Source organism: Crotalus tigris, unplaced genomic scaffold, assembly GCF_016545835.1.
Source record: "Crotalus tigris isolate CLP2741 ecotype Arizona unplaced genomic scaffold, ASM1654583v1 scf7180000024350.909852, whole genome shotgun sequence".
NCBI classification, from domain to species: domain Eukaryota; kingdom Metazoa; phylum Chordata; class Lepidosauria; order Squamata; family Viperidae; genus Crotalus; species Crotalus tigris.
In genome coordinates this window covers 605,844-624,409 of record NW_024100519.1, presented here as the reverse complement: position 1 = coordinate 624,409, position 18,566 = coordinate 605,844, and the positions used below count along the sequence as shown (strand labels likewise).

Sequence of the window (18,566 nt, the reverse complement as noted above, 5' to 3'; positions counted from 1 at the left end):
AGTCCAACATCTCCCAGAGATTCAGAGACCGCTGAATATGAAACTTCCTTAACCTTCTTCTGTTGCTGCTTTTCTTTGGAGTTATGTGCTACACAAGTTGTCTTCTGCTCCTCAATCTGGACTTGTTGAGACCTAATAGATGGCGATGCACATACCCCCAGGACCGAAGTATAAAAATCTTTTGCTTGAGAAACAGTATTAAGTCTATGACATGTCCCCAGGTAGTTCACCACCATTCCAGTCGGAATATCCCATCTGAATAGAATTTTTCTCTTTTTAAGTTCATTTACTAGAAAAGCAAACTCCTTTCTTCTTCTTAAAATTTTAGATGGGATCTCCTTAAAAATTATGACATCTTGTGAAGCAATTTGAAATCTCTTCTTATAATAGGCTTGCACAATTTGATTGCGTAAGGATCTTTTACCAAAGTAAATTACCACATCTCTTGGCAGATTCTTCTGTGCTGCCACCACAGAGTTAACCCTAAATAATTTTTCAATTTCACTAAGTATTCCCTCTTTTTCTTTATTCAAAATCAATGCAAAGTCCTTTGCAACCATTTCTTTCAAATCTTCTTGCAAAGACTCTTCCAGGCCTCTGATTCTTAAGGCATATTCCATTTGTCCATATTGAAGCATAAGAATCTCATTTTCCATTTCTTTTTCCATACTTTCAATTTTCCCCTCCATTATGTCCACTTTTTCAGCTACCTCTTCCACATGGGAGTTCACCTTTTCAAGAACAGAAGCAACTCCTTCTAAAGCCAAAACAAAATCTTGTCTCAAGATCTTATTATTTTCCTCTAAAATCTTTTTCATTTCTGCCCTAATTTGAATTATAACATCTCCCATCATGTTTTGCAAATCCTTCATAGTTATTAGCTGACCCCCAGAAGAGGGTGAAACTGTTGATTTAGAAGCTGTAGAAATCCCTGGACGCTTTGGAGCCATCTTAAAGAAAAACCTTTAGCCCTTCTTAAAAAATTATAAAAATTCCTTCAAAAATCATAACTCCCTCCAAAGAAGGTCATTATAATAAAAAGAAAAAAGGGGAAAAAAAAGGAAGAGAAAAAGAATTAAAAAAAGCTTTACTCCTTCTTAAAAATTGCAAAAAATTAAACAGAAAAAAGTCCTTCAAAAAAGAGTCATTACAATATAAAGAAGGGAGAAGAAAAAAAATAATAATAATAATAATAATAATTAAATAGAAAAAGTCCATTCCAAAAAAAAATACTTAGAGATACCAAAAACAACCATTCCAATCATAAGAAAATAAAAAGGGAAAGGGAAAGGAAAGAAAAAGAAACACCAAAAAGCCTGCCGGTCAGCATTCTAACTTCAAAAAAAAAAAAAACACCGAGAGATTTGCCGATCGCCATTTTACTTTCCCTTTCAACAGAGAAAAAAAAATAAAATAAAATAAAAAGAGAGAATAAAAATAGAAGCAAGTCTTAAAACTTAAAATCCAAATAAATCAAAGAAAGCAAAAACTAAATCCTCTACTCAGCTCTGTCCGTTTATAAAAAAAAAAACTCACCAGTTCTCTTTAAGCACGGAGGTGTTTGCAGCGGCTCGTTTTGTCCCTGAGGACAAAAACAGCTGGGAAGCGGAGACAAGTCCGAACTCCGTGGGAGCACTCCTTTCACCCCCCCCAAAAAAACTTGGGGGGTGCAAAAGAGGCTCTACCACTATTCGGACACTCTCTACCCCCCCCCTTTGCCCGGGAGGGGGATTTTGAACCGCTGAACAGCTGGTGTCTGCTGTTCATAGCGGTTCTTACACTTGCCCAGGAAAGACGGCTACAAAGTAGCCGCCATCGCGCGCGCAAAATCCACCGGAAGTCCGGTTTTGTTAATTTTTAACAGACCTGAAAGACAAGAAAATGTAACTGGTTCCCATCAGGCTAATATTAATTCTTTGAAGGAAAAGGAGCAGAGCTACGAATACAATTGGGAAAAATATTCTACCTGCAGCTGGTTGAGTTGGGAAAGCAGCTGATTATTTTCCTGTTCCCTCTCTTCGCACAAGCGTGCTTTGGCCAAGGCATTCTCCAGGGCTAGCCTCTCCTTGCCAAGCTGAGCGTGGAGGGCAGACTGTTCCACCTGTACCCCCCAATCAGAAAAAAAATGAGGTAGAAAGCAAACGAAGAGAATCTTTTAAAGAAACCTCCAAATTAAGCTACTGAATATTGATTTACATTTTCCTTCTAAAGGCCCTGAAGATGAAGTTCCCATCAGGATGGAATTTGGGAATGCCTTTGTTGAAATAAATCTGTCCAGAATATTGTTGACACCTTAAAACATCACTCCCAGCAACGATTCTAAAGCTGGAGAGCCATTAACTTTGATTTTCAGACAATAAGAGGAGGGAATCTTCTTTCTGTACGTTTGCCTTACCTGAATAATCTGCTTTAACTTCTCAAGCTCTTCTTTCTGCTGGCTGGCTTCAGTGTCTCGGGCCTTCAGCTCAGCTTCCAGCTCAGCCTCGTAAGCGCTGATTTCTCCTTGGGCTTCCTGCAAGGCCTTGTTGAGTTCACGCTGCTGTTGGAGAGCCCGTTCCAGGTTCGCAGTTTCCTGAAATCAAAGATACCCGCCTGTCAGCTAAAGAAACAGAGGGAAAAAACAGCATTTGAGGAAGACAGGTGCCTTCGGAAACTCACTTTTCTCAGGTTTTCAGCATCGATGGCCACTATTTCCAACTGGTTCCTCTCTTCCTCTACTTCCCCCAATTTTTTCAACAAACTTTCCTTCTCCTGCCGCAGCTCTTTGCACTCGTCGGTGGCTTGCTTCGTCTGAGTCTTAACGTTCTTGAGGTATTCCTGTAATCCTAGGATCACTTCTTCCAAGTCTTTTTTCAGGGCTTCGTTGGCTGCAATCTGGCCTGCAAACAGATGAATTCAAGACAGTTCACAAGCTACCCCAGGTGTTTCTTAAAACAAAACATTGACTTATATTTACCGGTGTCACTAAATGCCTGTGCCCCTATGTCCGAGGCACGTCTGGCCAGTTTGCCATAAAAATTTTGGATGGAGGAGATGACTGCAAAGGAGAAGGTTACCATCTGTAAGCTGTTGCTCCAAATCCCGGATTTCCTCGGTTTCATTTGCGATCCGGGACAGCACGTCATCCAGGCGGCTTTCCAGTTGCTTATAATGCCTCCTCATCATGTCGAGTTGCTGTTCTTTGCTGGATTTCTGGGCCTTCATATGAGCCTAGGAAGAGAATGGACAGAGGTTGAGATTCTGGAAAGAGTGCAGAGAAGAGCAACAAAGATGATTAGAGAGGCTAAAACATACAAAGAACGGTTGTAGGAATTGGGTATGTCCAGTTTAATGAAAAGAAGGATGAGGGGGGACATGATAGCAGTCTTCCAATATCTCAGGGGCGGCCACAAAGAAGGGGGGGGGTGTCAACCTATTCTCCAGAGCACCTGAAGGCAGGACAAGAAGCAAAGGCTGGAAACTAATCCAGGAGAGAAGCAACCTGGAACTAAGGAGAAATTTCCTATCGGTGAGAGCAATCAACCAATGGAACGGTTTCCCTTCAGATGTTGTGGGTGCTCCATCACTAGAGGCTTCCCAGAAGAGATTGGACAGCCATTTGTCTGCTGTAGGGTCTCCTGCTCCAGCAGGGGGTTGGACTAGAAGACCTCCGAGGGAGGTCGCTTCCAACTCTCTTATTCTATGTTCTATGACAGCTCAAAGCAACGGCAAGAAAACAAAAACCAAACACCCTCAGCAACTAATGTAAGTACTATATGCAGTAACCGGTTTTTTAAAGATCACAAAGCCCATTCCAAGTTGAGTGATGGGTTTACCAGGCAACACCTATCATGATTAGACTGACAGCACAGCCCACCTAAATTGTCCTGATAGCAAGTTTTGTTACAGCCTCCCTTTGCACCACTGGCTTAGAAAACAGTAGCTAAATTTTGCCTGCTTGATTTCCTTTAGCTGGGCCTTCAGCCTACCAATAATTACAGCTATACTGTATTTGGCTATTTCTGTATCAATAGAAAAAAGAAAAGGAAAAAAAAAGAAAAATGACGGTTTGGATTGCCAACTTCAAAAATAAAAGCAACAGCAATGGTTTAAAAAAAAAACAAAACGAAGGAGGTATCTCAAGGCTAATCCAATGGTCTCTTTGCAAAACTGCAGCGTCCAGCAATTATTTTAAAAATGCAAAATCCTAATTACTCCGATTCTGAGAATGAAATGATTTCCTCCAGATTCTCGGAAGCAACGCAAAAAAAAAAAAAAAAGGTTGAAGCAAGCTACATGTGAGCACAATCGCAGACTCGCTAAACTGCTCAGCCCCTGGTGACACACCCACAATCTTTCTTCTACAGTCTATTGCTGAATACTGTCGACTCCCTCGAGGTCTCTGCAGCTGCTGAGCTGAGTCTTTTGACAGGAGGAGGGGGAGAGAGAGAGAAAAAAAAGGAGAAGACTTACACTGCTTTCTTTGTCTTGCTTTCTTTTCCGCAGCCTCCCCCCACCCCCACCCCGCTCTCAGCATGTGAAATTCATGCAGCAACGGAAGGCGTTGCTTAACTGGGACTCAGTTCCCCTAATCTCTTTTCTCGTCCTGTGCATCGTCCACTCTTTTGACAGTTGCACTCAGGCGAGGAAGTGGTTTGAAAGAAGCCAGCTCAGAGACCCGTGCCAGATTCTTTGTGACGCTTGCACAGCAGGAACGGGTGTGCCCAATCCCCTGCTCGACTCAGCGAGTCGGGATCTGCCCTGTTTGCTTTAAATCACAACACAGGAAGCGCCCGTCAGCGGCCAATCGGCTTTAGGAGCTGCAACAGGCAGATCTGGAGAGGAAACGGCTTCCTTTTGTTTGGAAAGCATGCGGGGATGTCAGTTTTGGAAGGCTGCAATCTGGGCAGGGCTTTTTGTGTGGTGCGCTTTGTGGCCTTGCGCACAAAAAAAAAAAAAAAAAATTAGTTTGGGACAAGAAGCATTCACGCCCATGGGATTGAAAAGCTAGAGGAGCTGCTTGCAAGCCATCCGTGCTGAAGGAATTTGCGATATTCCGCAAAATGAAAGAATTTGGGTCAATGAAAGTTGGCTTTGCTGAGGGAACTCTGGGTAGGGGAATACATCTATACCTCCTGCAGACAATTGGACATTGGCAATGACTCTGGCAATAAACAGGAAGCATCTGAAGGACGTAGTTGCCAAAAATCTAAAGAAATCAACTTGAAGTTGAATTGAGTTTCTTCAACGGAACAGATCCTAGTTTAAAAAAAAAAAGAAAGCAAACCATTTCAAAACAGGAAGACTTACATGTCTTGGGTCTTTAGGATCCAGAGAATCTAGGAAACTTTGCAAGCCTTCTAGCTCTTTTTCCTTTTCCACCATTTCTTGGCGCTGTTTTTGCATCTGTCTCTCTAGTTCCAGAGCCTCCTCTTGTAAATGATGTAGAAGACGTATCTTGTTGCTTAGCTGGTGCCGAAAACAATCTTTTTCTGCTTCAGATGTCTGAATTTGAACATGCAGAGCATATAATCAATGAAAGAGATTATGGGAAAGGAGGAGCACGCAAGAGATTCCCAAGCTAAAAGCTGAGGTATAAAAACCTGGAATCTACTGCAATTCGGGAATCGGGGTTCCCATTCCTGTTTAGACATCAACCTCCTTGCATTAATGGAAATTAAACCCAAATATAAATGCGCAGGACTGTGACTTTTGAGGGTTTCCGAGTCAGTTTCTTGTCATTTTATGCTCAGCAGCATTGCTATAAATGATGAAAATGGAAGATAAAATGCTAAATATGTTGTTATTGTTCCCATCCCAGTTTAAGGATTGTTTTAATGTTTTGCTCCAAAAAGCATTGTGTCCTCTAGTTTAAGAGCCTTAAACTGGAATGTTTGAAATTTATCCTTCAGGCACAAAAAAACTCTTAACAGCTAAGGTTTTGTCTTGCATTAAACCATTTTTATCTATGGTTTATTGGGTTCGACGCAACACGTGACTGGCAAAGCAGAAACCTGGTTTAGCATGTTGGGTGAGCCTAGCTAGATTGGTTGTCACGCTGCTCATTTGTTCCTACCTTTTTCTGCCCAACAGCATCTTGGACTTGTTTAAGCTCCTCAGTGACTGTTAAGACCTGCTGCTCTGCCTTTGCAACTTCATTGTGCAGTGTGGCCAATTGTTCCTGGGCTGAAAAAAATGAAAAAAAAAAAAGATTTAATTGATTAAAAGCAGGCAATGTAGAAGCTCTGGAAGGCATCTCTCTAGTGTTAGAAAAGCCAATCCTTTTTTTAATTTTTAAAAACCAACTGCTGCCAAAGCTTTTAAAGACTCTTTTTCTTTCATGCCCAGGGTTTGAGAGGCCGCTGAGAGGCTGAGGATCGGAGACGGGTTTAAAAAGAAAGATCAAAAGAGCCAAGGGGTTTGACTTTAAATCTGAATAACCTCTGAAGCTATTTCAGCATGTCTTACTGGAATCTACCAGGATGGCTAAACCTGTGAGAGGAGGAGCTGTCTATTTCAGGTCATCTCTGTCATCGCACGGACTGCTCATGATTTCAAGGTAGGAAAAGGAAAGCTGTTAATACCTTCTTTAATCTTCCTCTCTTTTTCCTCAAGCTGTTTATCGAGCGACTGAAGAAGATTCTGCTTCAGCTGCTGGGTTTCTTCTTCCTGTTCCAAGTTTCCCATCTGCATCTGCTGAGCCTTTCTGGGGATGTAACCTTCCACAGCAAACATGTTCCTTTTGTACCTGGCCTTGCCGATGTACGGACTTTCGCCCGGTACGTTGTCAAATTCGACATCCTAAAACAGGAGAAGTGACGCAAGAGTCCAGGGATGTTAGGACATCATCCGCAAAGCCAGCATCATCTGAACCATGAGACGTGTTATTTCTGTTTTGATTTAACCAATGTGTTTCATAAAGATCTTACTACTAATTCTTATTCTGTTAAATAACTAAAAACTTCATCCAAGTCCCCTTACTTGTGGATTTTATCTTCTTCAGCCAACCTGAACTTTAATCGTCATATAAAGTTTCTGTTATACATACTAGTTTGTGTAGATGAGGGATAGAAGCAAGAACATCTAAGATTGAAAAAAGCCATCTCGTTTGCACTCAAAAGGTCTTCCCCAGCTTTGATACTTCCACATTTTGCCTGACTACATGGCCCATTCTTAGCAAGTGGGGATTTGAGACAAGCATATCAGGAGGTGACTAGGGTCAAGGAAGTCTGTATCAGAAGCTTCAACTATGTACATGTTACCCTCCCTCTCTCTCCCAGGATGAAGAGATGACCTGCAATTTATTGAGGCTTCATATTTTGGAAGCACAAAGAGTCCCACAAAAACATGATCCAGTTCCAAGGATGACTCTTTTCATTACTTCTTCCATAAGTTTGAAGTTAACCATGGGAAGAAGTATGGAATCTTTGGTGAGGAAGAAATATGGAATACTTAGTGCTCTCCAAGCTTGCTGCTTTTCTTGCAGACATTTCACTACCCAACTAGGTAACATCATCAGCGCCATCATCATCAGAGGAAGGAGTAATCTGAGCACGTACTTAATGTGCATAAGCCTCTCTTCTCTGGTCATCCCATTGAAAATGGGACTACCAGAAATTTGGCTCTCGTGCTAGCCAAAATTTTAGATCCCTGGAAATTAGAACAACATCCAAGAATTACCTCCATGGGATAATAGCCCAACGGCTCGAATTTGGCATCAATTTTATAGAAGGCCAGTTCTTGTTCCAGCTCATACTGCTTCTGACAAGCTCGAGTCAGTTCCACGGTTTTCTGCTTCAGCTAAGGAAAAATGCAGGGAGTAAAGCAACGTCAGCTTCAGGAAAATGTGAACACAAGCAGGAAGTCAAGATCCCAGCACAATAGTGGGCATGGATGATGTGACAAATTGGCTTACGCATCATATAAAGCTATGCTTTAGACTCATGGTTTGCTGAACAATCCATAGTGGGTTTGTTCATGCAGAAGGCAAAGCCAAAACCAGAACAGATCACACAATGGCTTAGCATAACAAACTGTTTAATTAACCATAGTTAATAAAAGCATATGACACAGTGCATCTCCTAAAGAATTTAACTTCATATTAAGTCTGCAAGCAACCCATAACCTTAAAATAGAATCTATGGGTGGTTAACACCCATATATATTGCTTTTACCAACTCATTTTTGGTTTCCAGCTCACTCTCCAGGTCTTTGTGGTTCTGTTTCTGCTGGTCTTGCTTCTGTTTTAAGGATTTATTCTGCTCCTCTTGTTGATGGATCTGCTCTAGCAAATCAGACTGTTTGTTTTGCAAGTGTTCTATCTCCTTGGTCATCTGTTCCAAGTTATGTTCTAGGTGTTCTATCTCTTCTGCAAAGACAAAGCAAGCCAGAAAGTGATGTCCAGCTTCTTCACAGGAAAGCAAATAAGGAATGCAAACTGGATTGGCAGGCCAAATGAGGGTTCAAACTGGCACTTATTTACCTAAATTAAATCTTTCAAGGGCTTCTTCCCTGTCACAATTTGTCACCGGCTGCCCCTCCAGATCCTCCAATGACCTCAGATGGAAGATGGTATAGAGACGATAGTGAGGCAGGTTGACCACTGGGTTGTCTGCCAGCAACAGAGAAGTCAAATCTTTAAGAGGCTTCAGTTTGGCTATTTCATGGAGCTGAAAGGAAAGAATAGCGTAGGAATTAAACACTTGAGGCATAAGCTGAAGTTAGTTTTCTACTACAGATAAGTAATGCAATAGAACGTTAAATAAGTTAAATGGTTCTTTTACGCTAAAACTGAATAGAAATCGATGAGGAGAAGGCATTACACACACTCACACTAACACACAATGATTCTACCAATCATAACGCATAATGTTAACTCAATTTCTGGTGTTAAAAAAACCCTGCTTTTTCTACTACAGTACTTTCATAGAGCTTTACAAATATACAGCGATAGAACCAAAAACAGAAGTCAATGAAGAGCATTTTAAGGACACACAAAATGCTTCTTTGTGTGGGAGAGAGTACATTTTCTTTTTTTAGCTTGAGGGAACATTTCCCAGAAATTATGTGATCCTATCCTTGTTTTCTAGCAGAAAGCAATATATATTTATAGTAACTTTCTGCAGTCATAGGATTCTGCAACTGGTTATCCCAGTTAGTTCCTTTGGCAAAAGCAATACCACTTAGACTTATATAGCACTTTACAGTGCTTTACAGCCCTTTCTAAGCAGTTTACAGAATCAGCATATTGCTCCCAACAATCTGGGTCCTCATTTTATCAATCTTGGAAGGATGGAAGGCTGAGTCAACCTTTAACTGGTCAGGATCAAACTCCTGGCTATGGCAGAGTTAGCCTGCAATACTTCATTCTAACCACTGTGCCATCTGGGTTCTTTAGTTATAGTCTGGTATTCCAAGGAAGCAGAACTGTTTTCAGAGGTGACTATATTGTTATAGTGCTGAGAAGGAATTAAACAATCACAACGATAGCTATGGTGGGATAATAAACACTGCTATGGGGGGAAATCACTTACTGATGAGATTTTATTTTTTCTTAAATTCAGGATGCGAAGGGACCGGAGTTTTTTCCCCAGCCACACAGGGAGGTGTTCAATCTCATTCCCAGCCAGATTCAGCTTTTGAAGACTGTGTAAATGTTCAATACCTTCTATTTTACTGGACAAAAAAAAGAGAGATGGGTTGATAAACAGGCATTTTAAGGTGAGGTTCAGATTTTATCATTAATGTTAGTTCTTACACAAAGAAAGAGCTGTGATAACATTTTCCCATTCAATAGGCCAGGATTAGAAGAACTGAACAATGCCTCACCTTAAATAAAAAAACTTAAGAAGTTACAAGAATGGAAGGGCATCTAAACTTACAGGAAGTTTGCTAACATACATTGGTTGGTTATTATGCATTATTTTTCCATGTACTTCTTAGACTTCCTCCATGTACTTATATCCCTTTACAACAAAAGAATGACCAAGATATTGAAATTGAGAGGGTTTATCAGAAGTTTAAGAAGAATGTAAAAGTTTGCCCTCCTCATTTTACCACACATTAATAATCTCCAGTTGATGCAAGTTTAAAAAATGGGAACAGCCTTATCTCAAGAAAAGCATAATCTGCTTTGTAATTATTCACTCTTTTTTCTTGCTTACCTTATTCTGTTGAAAGAGAGGTTGAGATCTAATAGCTTCAGAAGTTTATCCAATTTTTCGATCTTTTCGATCAGATTATGACTGAGGTTTAGGACTTCCAGTTTACTGCATTTCTCCAGATTTTCTATGTACTGAAAGGAATAAGAACATCCTACTGAATTAATCTATTTCAGCTCTGCAATCACACTATAAAGCATTATAAGGTGTTTCTTTAGATTGGGTTTATTTGCCCAATTCCCACAATCTCTTATTTGTCTGTGGTTGATGGTTGTTAAAGTACAAAGCACCAGACATATACCTTAAATTTTTTCCCTCCATCTTTACTGAGAGAAAGATTCAGAGCAGTTACGCGCGCCAGATTCTCTTGCTTGGTCAGCTTCTTAATAAGAGGCTCTGTTATGTACCGGATACCTGGACTGCCATCTGAAATCAACAGCAAGGTTTGTGAGGTAGTGAGTGATACAGAAACAGAACAAGGAACGATCTAAACATTATCAAAGCCATAGAGGTAAATTATGGGAGTTGAAGTTCAGACATATTAAAATGGCTGAAGTTGAGAAACGCTGTATTAAACTTATAAGCTGCCAACTCCATAACACTCTCAGTGCCACCTAATAATAAAAACTTTTAAAATCAAACAGTCCATTCAATACAAAGTAGAAAAAGACCAGCAGCAGAACTCTTCTCTTCCATCAACTTCATAAGGCCTGAAATCTTTATGATAGGATTAGAAATCATATTCATGTTCGGATGAAGTGGTAAGCCAAAACAGAAATATAGATAGACTTCGACTTACGACACAGCTGAGCCCAAAATTTCTGTGGCTAAGCAAGACAGTCGTTAAGTGAGTTTGGCCCCTTTTTACAACCTCTCTTGTCACAGTTGTTAAGTGAATCACTCCCGTTGTTAAGTTAGAAACGTGGCTGTTAAGTGAATCTGACTTTGCTTGTCGGAAAGTTACAAAAGGGGATTGCGTGACTCCCCCGATACGCTGTGGCTGTCATAAATATGAGCCAGTTGCCAAATGTCTGAATATTGATTATGTGACCTTGGGGATGCTGCAATGGTCCTAAGTGTGAAAAACGGTCATGCAACTTCGGACACTAAATGAACGGTTGTAAGTCAAGGATTACCTGTAGTGTATATTCTACACACATACACACACACAAAAATCTTAAAGAGCCACGCCCAGATAAGATAACCTTTATTGTCATTTTATACTGTGGGCACAATGGCACACGTTAAAAATGAAATTGTTTTCTGCCTCTCAAAAGCATAACACATACATAACTCACATATAAACATGCTATATACATACACCCTTACATACAAATACATATAAATATCAATCATAATATTAATATTATTTAGATCTCTTAAGCCAAGTCCCTGAAGGAAAGCTGCAACATTTGATTATATCCCTCACGGATTATTGCAATACCTGTATCGCTTTCTTGATCTACCTCTCCTTGATAGCTTCGCCCAGTTGGCTGGTGGATCCCTTCTCTGTTCAGCGGAGACGATGACCTGCTACGGGCACTTGCAGGAGACTTTGGACTCCGAGCACGGGACGGAGACATCTGTGGATTCCCAAGGGATGTTTTCTGTGGCTGGCCTCTCCTCATCGCACAGACCTCTGCATGTCACAAGGCAAAAAGCTGCAAGGAAAGACACCCAGGCTTTAGCAGGGCATAACCAATTGAGCAGCTGCTTCACTGTAAAACAAGAGGAGTCAGCAACTTTTAAACCGGCTTCCCTCCAAAATATTAACCTGCCCTGCACTAATTTTTCACAAGAAGGGAAATCAATTAGAAGACACGTTCTCCAAGGCAGCCTAGTTTTACACCTCCATCTTTGCTTACTCACTACATGCCTCTTTTCCGGAAGCTGTGGTTCCCCTTCAGCGCATAAACACTTTAGCAGATGTTAGCTGCTGCTTTTACAGTTCCAAAGTAGCAGGATCCACTCAAGAAATCCCTTCAGTGTTTGCCCCGATAATTTGCTTCCGTTACCTACCTTGAGGCCACTAATAACAAGCATAGATTGTAAGATGACTCTCTCATCTGTATCAGCAAAGGGGTAGCTACTTTTTTAAAGGTAAAACCAGAGATCAAACAGTTTCATATTTAGGAAGGAAAAAAATGACTTGAAAGTAAGATCTGAGGTTATGCTCTGAATGCATGTAACTTTTTCTGCATAATCTATTCTCTTAGATGTACACTTATGAAAGCAGTGCCCCAAATTTATTTTGGTATTTAATTTTTTAAAAAAATATGCCTTTGATGTTTCTACGTTCTTTCCTTTGGGCATATTTCTACTGGTATACAAAAGAGCCAGTCATTGCTGGAAACTAGCTTAAACTAAAATCAGGAAAAACACATCGCCTGTTCTAAGTTCATTCTCAACAAATTTTTGAAGGAAGGCATCCCTTTTGTCTTGATGTATCTGTTCAATTGTATCAGATTTTATTGCTAATATATTATTTCTCTTCTGACTGCTTTGTTTCTTGGTATTGGGCTTCTTATCACCTCAGCAGGAGACAGCACTTGGCTGACCATGTTCAATTCAAAAACGGCTGCGGGTTTATGCCTGGATAGGAGACCACAAGGAAATCCAAAGTTATAGGATAGACTGGGAACTTGAAAAAAAAAAATCTAAAAGAAAATAGTGATAAATAGCTTCTATACTGCAGCAAAGAAAATTACATAGACAGGCCTATGAAGTCATAAGACATTGAGCCTGAAGATAAATTTTATTGAGTTTATCAGATTTGTGTGGTCCTCTTATGCAGTACTAGAGAAATCATGAAGTTAACAAGGAAAAAAAATACATACATGTAACATTTTGTCATGTACAGGAACATGCTGTGCTTGCAGATGTTGCTGGATTACAGCCCCTAGCAGACCCTAACAGTATTTCCATTGGCAAGGAGTGCTGAAAACTATAGAGTAGTTGTACAATATGCAAAAGATCACAGTTTCTCCATTGCAATTTTTTTCTAACACATGAAGTAGAAAGCAGCAGATTTTATCAATCAATAACCGAGTTTGTCCAACACAAGGAATCAGTCACCCACTTCTAATCTGTCACCCACTTCAGGGTGCTCTGCTAAAGTAGCCCATGTGGGTAATAAGTTCAGTGTCATTCAAGAACAGAAATAAACTCAACTAAGATAGCCATTATTATTTTGCACTTTCGGACAAGCACCTCTTTTGAAAACCTTTAACCAGGGATGGGGGGGGGGGAAGAATTCCTATAACAGAAAAAGGGAGAAACAGTTTCAAACTTGGGTCAATTTCTTTCACAGGGAAGACACCATGTATCAAAAACTCTATTATAACTTTTAAGCAAAGCAAAACAAATCAATCCTAGATTTTTTTCTTAAAAAAAAAACTGGAAAAAATAAATTCAATATTTGCACAACAAAATAAAATCATGGGCTACTTGGCAAGATTGTAACATGGTGGAGAAGATGCAAACAAAAAAAGAGAAAAAAAGAAAAAGGGACTTTGAATTTTAGGTGGGAAGGAACTGCAACCAGAAAATTTAATACAGCAAATACAAAAAAATGAAATAAAATAATGGGTATATGTAGAGCATAGGAGATGTTTTGGACTACAGTTCCCATTAGCCAGCCTTGGGGGGAGGGCTGATGGGGATTGCCCATCTTGCAACACACTGGCTAATGGGAACTGTAGTCCAACGCATCTCCTATACATATAATCATAATTTTATTTTTTTTATTATTTTTTTGTATTAAATTTTCAGATTTTTTTTTAAAACCTGGGCCTTTGCGGGGGGGGGGGCCGGCAGCCTCCAACCTTACTCCGGCCTCTCACGCACCACGGGAGATCCGCTGACTGCCTAAGGGATGGGATTTGTAGTTCAAAGGCTCCCACCCCCCACCCCCCTCACCGGCGAGGCGAAGGCTCCCCCAGATGGGGCGAAACCTCGAGGAGAAGGCATTACACACTGACACACAACGTCGCAACCGCCAAATCTCTCCTCACCTGCGCAGCTTCGGCCCACCTGGCCGGGATGAAGCGCCCCGCGCGCCGCGCGTTGCTTCCCGCCGTTTCCATGGCAACCGCTCCGGGAGCCGCGGCCGGGCCCGGATTGCGAGGTTGGGGGGGGGGGACAGCCGCGCGCGCCCACTGTGTGCGCGTGCGCACGAGCGCGAGCGCGCTTCCTTCCCCCGCCCAGCGCCACCCAAGGACCTCCTGGCGAATTTCTTCTTCGTGGCCACTTCGGCCGCGATTGGCTGCTCCGAAAACCCGTCGCTCGGATTGGCTGAGAGGCCTCTCTCCTCTCCGAGAGGCGGGGGCATTTAAAAAGACGGCGGGCTCCCTCAGGCTGAGTGCAAAAAAAAAAAAGCGAGCGCGCTGCAGAGGCAGCAGACGCCGCTACCGCGTCTCTTTTTCCTCCAAAGAGACGATGCTGCGGGGCGCCGGGGGGCAAAAATTTCTCTCTCTCCGGCGCTCCCGCGGCCCAAGTCCTCGAGCTCGAGGCCGGGCAGGGCCTTTTGAGCTTTTGAGGTAATTCTGAGCCTTCTCTACGTTGTAAGATACGGGGGGGAGCGGGAGTTCTTTAGCTAAGGAATAGCCTGTTCTCGCGGAGTAAGGGGGGCACCCGTGGTAATTTGAACCGAGGCGTGTATTCTTCGCAGTAAAAGGCCGGGGGTGGCCGAGGGGTGTTATTTAAAAGGACGCCGATACCACAGGTCACTAAAGATAGTCTTTCCCTTAGGGAATAACGTAATTCTAGTCCGGGTGAATAAGAATTAAAATTAGTCTTAAAGGTAAAATTGCCCCGAGAGCTGACCTGGCTCTCGGGAATAAAGCGAATTCTTGGGCGTCCGGGGTAATTTTAAAATTCGTTTTAAAGGTAAAATTGCCTCGAGAGCTGACCTGGCTCTCGGGAATAAAGCGAATTCTTGGGCGTCTGGGGTAATTTTAGCCAAGACTCAGAGTAAAATTTTGGTGGAACCAGCGGTAATTTCAACCATGTCTCTTTAAAAAGGAGCAAGCCACCACAGCCGAATAAGAGTTAAAATTAGCTTCAAACTACCAACAGGTGGATAAAAATTAAATTTCGTTTTAAAGGTAAAATGGACTCCGGGGCTGACCTGGCTCTCGGGAATAAAGCAAATTCTTGGCACCTGAGGTAATTTTAGCCATGTCCCTTGAAAAAGCAAGCCACCGCAGCTGAATATGTTAAAATTAGCTTCAAACTACCAACAGGTGGATAAGAATTAAATTTCGTTCTAAAGGTAAATTTTTGGCGCCTTTTAGCCAAGACTCGGGTTCGCAGAGTAAAATTTTGGCGCGCCTGAGGTAATTTCAGCCATGTCCCATTAAAAAGGAGCAAACCATCACAGCCGAATAAGAGTTAAAATTAGCTTCAAACTACCATAGGTGGATAAGAATTAAAATTCGTTTGAAAGGTAAAATGGACTCGGGAGCTGACTTTGCTCTCGGGAATAAAGCGAATTCTTGGCGCCTGAGGTAATTTCAGCCAAGACTCGGGTGCGCAGAGTAAAACTTTGGCGGAGCCTGAGGTTGGACTAGATGACCTCCAAGGTCCCTTCCAACTTTATTATTATTATTATTAATAATAATAATAATATATTAATATTAACTTCAGCCATGTCCCATTAAAAAGGAGCAAACTATCACAGCCGAATAAGAGTTAAAATTAGCTTCAAACTACCATAGGTGGATAAGAATTAAAATTCGTTTGAAAGGTAAAATGGACTCGGGAGCTGACTTTGCTCACGGGAATAAAGCGAATTCTTGGCGCCTGAGGTAATTTCAGCCAAGACTCGGGTGCGCAGAGTAAAACTTTGGCGGAGCCTGAGGTTGGACTAGATGACCTCCAAGGTCCCTTCCAACTTTATTCTTCTTCTTCTTATTATTATTATTATTAATAATAATAATATATTAATATTAATTTCAGCCATGCCCCTTTAAAAAGGAGCAAACCAGCCAAGGCGAATAAGTTAAAATTAGCTTCAGAATAAAGTCAGAGGTAATCTCAGCCACGTCTTTGCAGGCTAAAAGCGCCGCAAGGAAGAAAAGGGGAAAGTTAATGAAAATTACTTCGGGGCCAGGAGCTGATCTGACTCTCGGGAATAAAGGAGGCAACTTTAGCCAGGTGCAGTGAAAAGGGCTAAAGGCAAAATTTAGCTGAAAGGCGAAATTGCTCCAGTTATCTGGAGGGGCCCTTTCTTTCTTGAATACGCGCAACTCTCGGGACCTGAGGAAACGGCGGTCGAGGCTCAAAGCCTTAAAATGGGAGCCGCGACATTTTTTTTTTTTTTTTTTTTTTGGCACTGCCGGAGCTGGGTGGGCGTGGCCTCCGTATGACGCAACCGGCTTGTGGTCACGGTTGCGTCATACGGAGGCCACGCCCACCCCGCTCCGGCAATGCAAAAAACACGTTGCGACGTCACGTGACGTGGCAAGTTTGACACCTCCGCTCTAAAAGAAGCAAACCATGTAGAAGACCACTAATTGCTCGAGAGAACAATGTTACAATTCGCTGTATCTTGCCTTCTTTCACAGTAGGATAAAACACATAAAAGCCCCTTTGACTACTGATAGCTTTTCTAGCCTCTGAACATCCACTGGTCATTTGGTGATGTTGATTTTTTTTTTTTTTAATTTCAAAGGCATGAATCCATGTAGACGAAGAAGAAGACATCAACAGTAAGACAGATGGTTTAATTCACTTCCCAGTATATCATGAAAGTGTGCAGCTGGCAAGTACTGTTTGCAACATGTTAACTACTGCAAAAATCTTTGGGCCTTGCTAAAGTTTACCTTAAGGCTTGCTTTAGCAGTTTTAAAAAAAACATTACAAAGTATCAAGGCTAAAAAGAACCGTCACAAGTTTGACAAACATGCCTAAAAAGTAGCAAAAAAAATTGACTCAAGACCATTTTAGCTATTGGCTGTGGATCTTAGAACCAGACAGCTAACCAGCCTCCTCCAGTGCCTGAGTTGGCTCAGCCAATTTCACTGTATACATGTTATACTTTGATAATAAAGGGTTTCTTATTATTATTTATTAGTAGTACCAGCAGACTTCTTAGAACCAAAAGTAAACCTGATGATGCAATTTAATATGAGGAATACCAATAAAGGAAAATATTTTTGGTTCATGATTGAAATGAGGTGTCCTTGCTGCTCTCTGAGTTTGGCGGTTTTCTTGTAGACCAAGCATGTCCAAACTCGCGACGTCACGTGACGTCATTTGTGCAACGTATCGGGCTGGTTTTGCCCTTGCCGGCAATGGGGTGGACGTGGCTTCCACATGACACGTCTGGCCCGTGGGCCGGCAGTTTGACATCCCTGTTGTAGACATTTCTTACCAAACTAGGGAACATCATCAGTGCTTGAAGGGAGTGCAGTTTACTCCCAATTTAGGTTCTAGTGGCTCAGTGTTGGTGAAAATGGTCTTGGAGGTTCTTTGTTGTGCTATGTGTTGTTAGCTTCTTTGGCAGCTTCTAGATTAGGGTATTGTTTACTTCTTCATTGTTGGTCTGGAAATTTAGCCCTAGCAATGGTTCATAGAACCCAAAGGAAAACTTCAATGGCCCTTTTTAATGTTAGGTGCGGCCATTGAGCCGTAAAAGATGTTATAGTTTTCTAGCTTTGCAGACTGAGCAGACGAAGTGCACTCTTCTGCCGAATATTCTTCGAAAGAGACAACGTTGCTGGGCACGACTGAGGAAGAAACAAAGGAGAAAGAAGAAAAAAGAAGAAAAAGAGAGCAAGAAAATGTCTCCAGCTCAAGCCCTCTTAGTCTTCGGCTGTGATGGCGCCCTCGACACTGAAAGGTACATTGAGTCTTGTATTCTTTAAAGCTTTAGGACAGGGGTTTTCAAACGTGGCCCTTTTATGACTTGTGGACTTCAACTCCCAGAATTCATCAGCCAGCATGCTAGGAGTTGAAGTCCACAAGTCATAAAAGGGCCAGGTTTGGAGACCCCTGCTTTAGGATACGGAGGGAGGTGGATGGTCTTCCACTAATTATGCCTAGGTAAGCAAGGGAGTAAAACCCCAATTCCAACTGAAGTAATGTTGACTTTTTTTATTTCAAAGGCACGAATCCAAAATGACCTGTAGACGAAGAAGAAGACATCAACAGTAAGACAGATGGTTTAATTCACTCTTCGGTGTATCATGAAAGTGATGGGCCTTGCTGAAATTTACCCTAAGGCAGTGGTGATGAACCTATGGCACGTGAGCCCTCTCTATGGGCACGCGCGCCATCGCCCCAGCCCCACCTCCCCCCGCAGCCCCCTCTTCACCATCAGACCCCCGGAGGAGAATCACCCCTGGGCATGGCCCGTGTGTAGCAGCCCAGCCAAGGACATAGCAGCCAGGCAGTGGGGACAAGACTCCGCCCTTGCACCCTGTC

General features: G+C 42.0%; 1 protein-coding gene across 2 annotated transcripts in view; it reads right to left on the bottom strand.

Annotated features, from left to right (window-relative positions):
• CNTRL (centriolin) overlaps nucleotides 1-14,310 on the bottom strand; it is a 36,065-nt gene extending 21,755 nt beyond the window's left edge. The window contains exons 1-15 of one of the 2 annotated variants that reach the window (XM_039327056.1): nucleotides 14,153-14,310; nucleotides 11,584-11,800; nucleotides 10,441-10,565; nucleotides 10,143-10,273; nucleotides 9,513-9,654; nucleotides 8,462-8,648; nucleotides 8,154-8,347; nucleotides 7,660-7,779; nucleotides 6,564-6,780; nucleotides 6,056-6,165; nucleotides 5,290-5,484; nucleotides 3,057-3,210; nucleotides 2,659-2,879; nucleotides 2,396-2,572; nucleotides 1,967-2,101 (exon numbers count right to left, since the gene is read on the bottom strand). In XM_039327056.1, the coding sequence (XP_039182990.1) occupies nucleotides 1,967-2,101; nucleotides 2,396-2,572; nucleotides 2,659-2,879; nucleotides 3,057-3,210; nucleotides 5,290-5,484; nucleotides 6,056-6,165; nucleotides 6,564-6,780; nucleotides 7,660-7,779; nucleotides 8,154-8,347; nucleotides 8,462-8,648; nucleotides 9,513-9,654; nucleotides 10,143-10,273; nucleotides 10,441-10,565; nucleotides 11,584-11,767 (2,292 nt within the window). In that variant the 5' untranslated portion in view covers nucleotides 11,768-11,800; nucleotides 14,153-14,310. The other variant, XM_039327057.1, reaches the window with a different exon arrangement.
• Nucleotides 14,311-18,566: the final 4,256 nt, after the last annotated feature.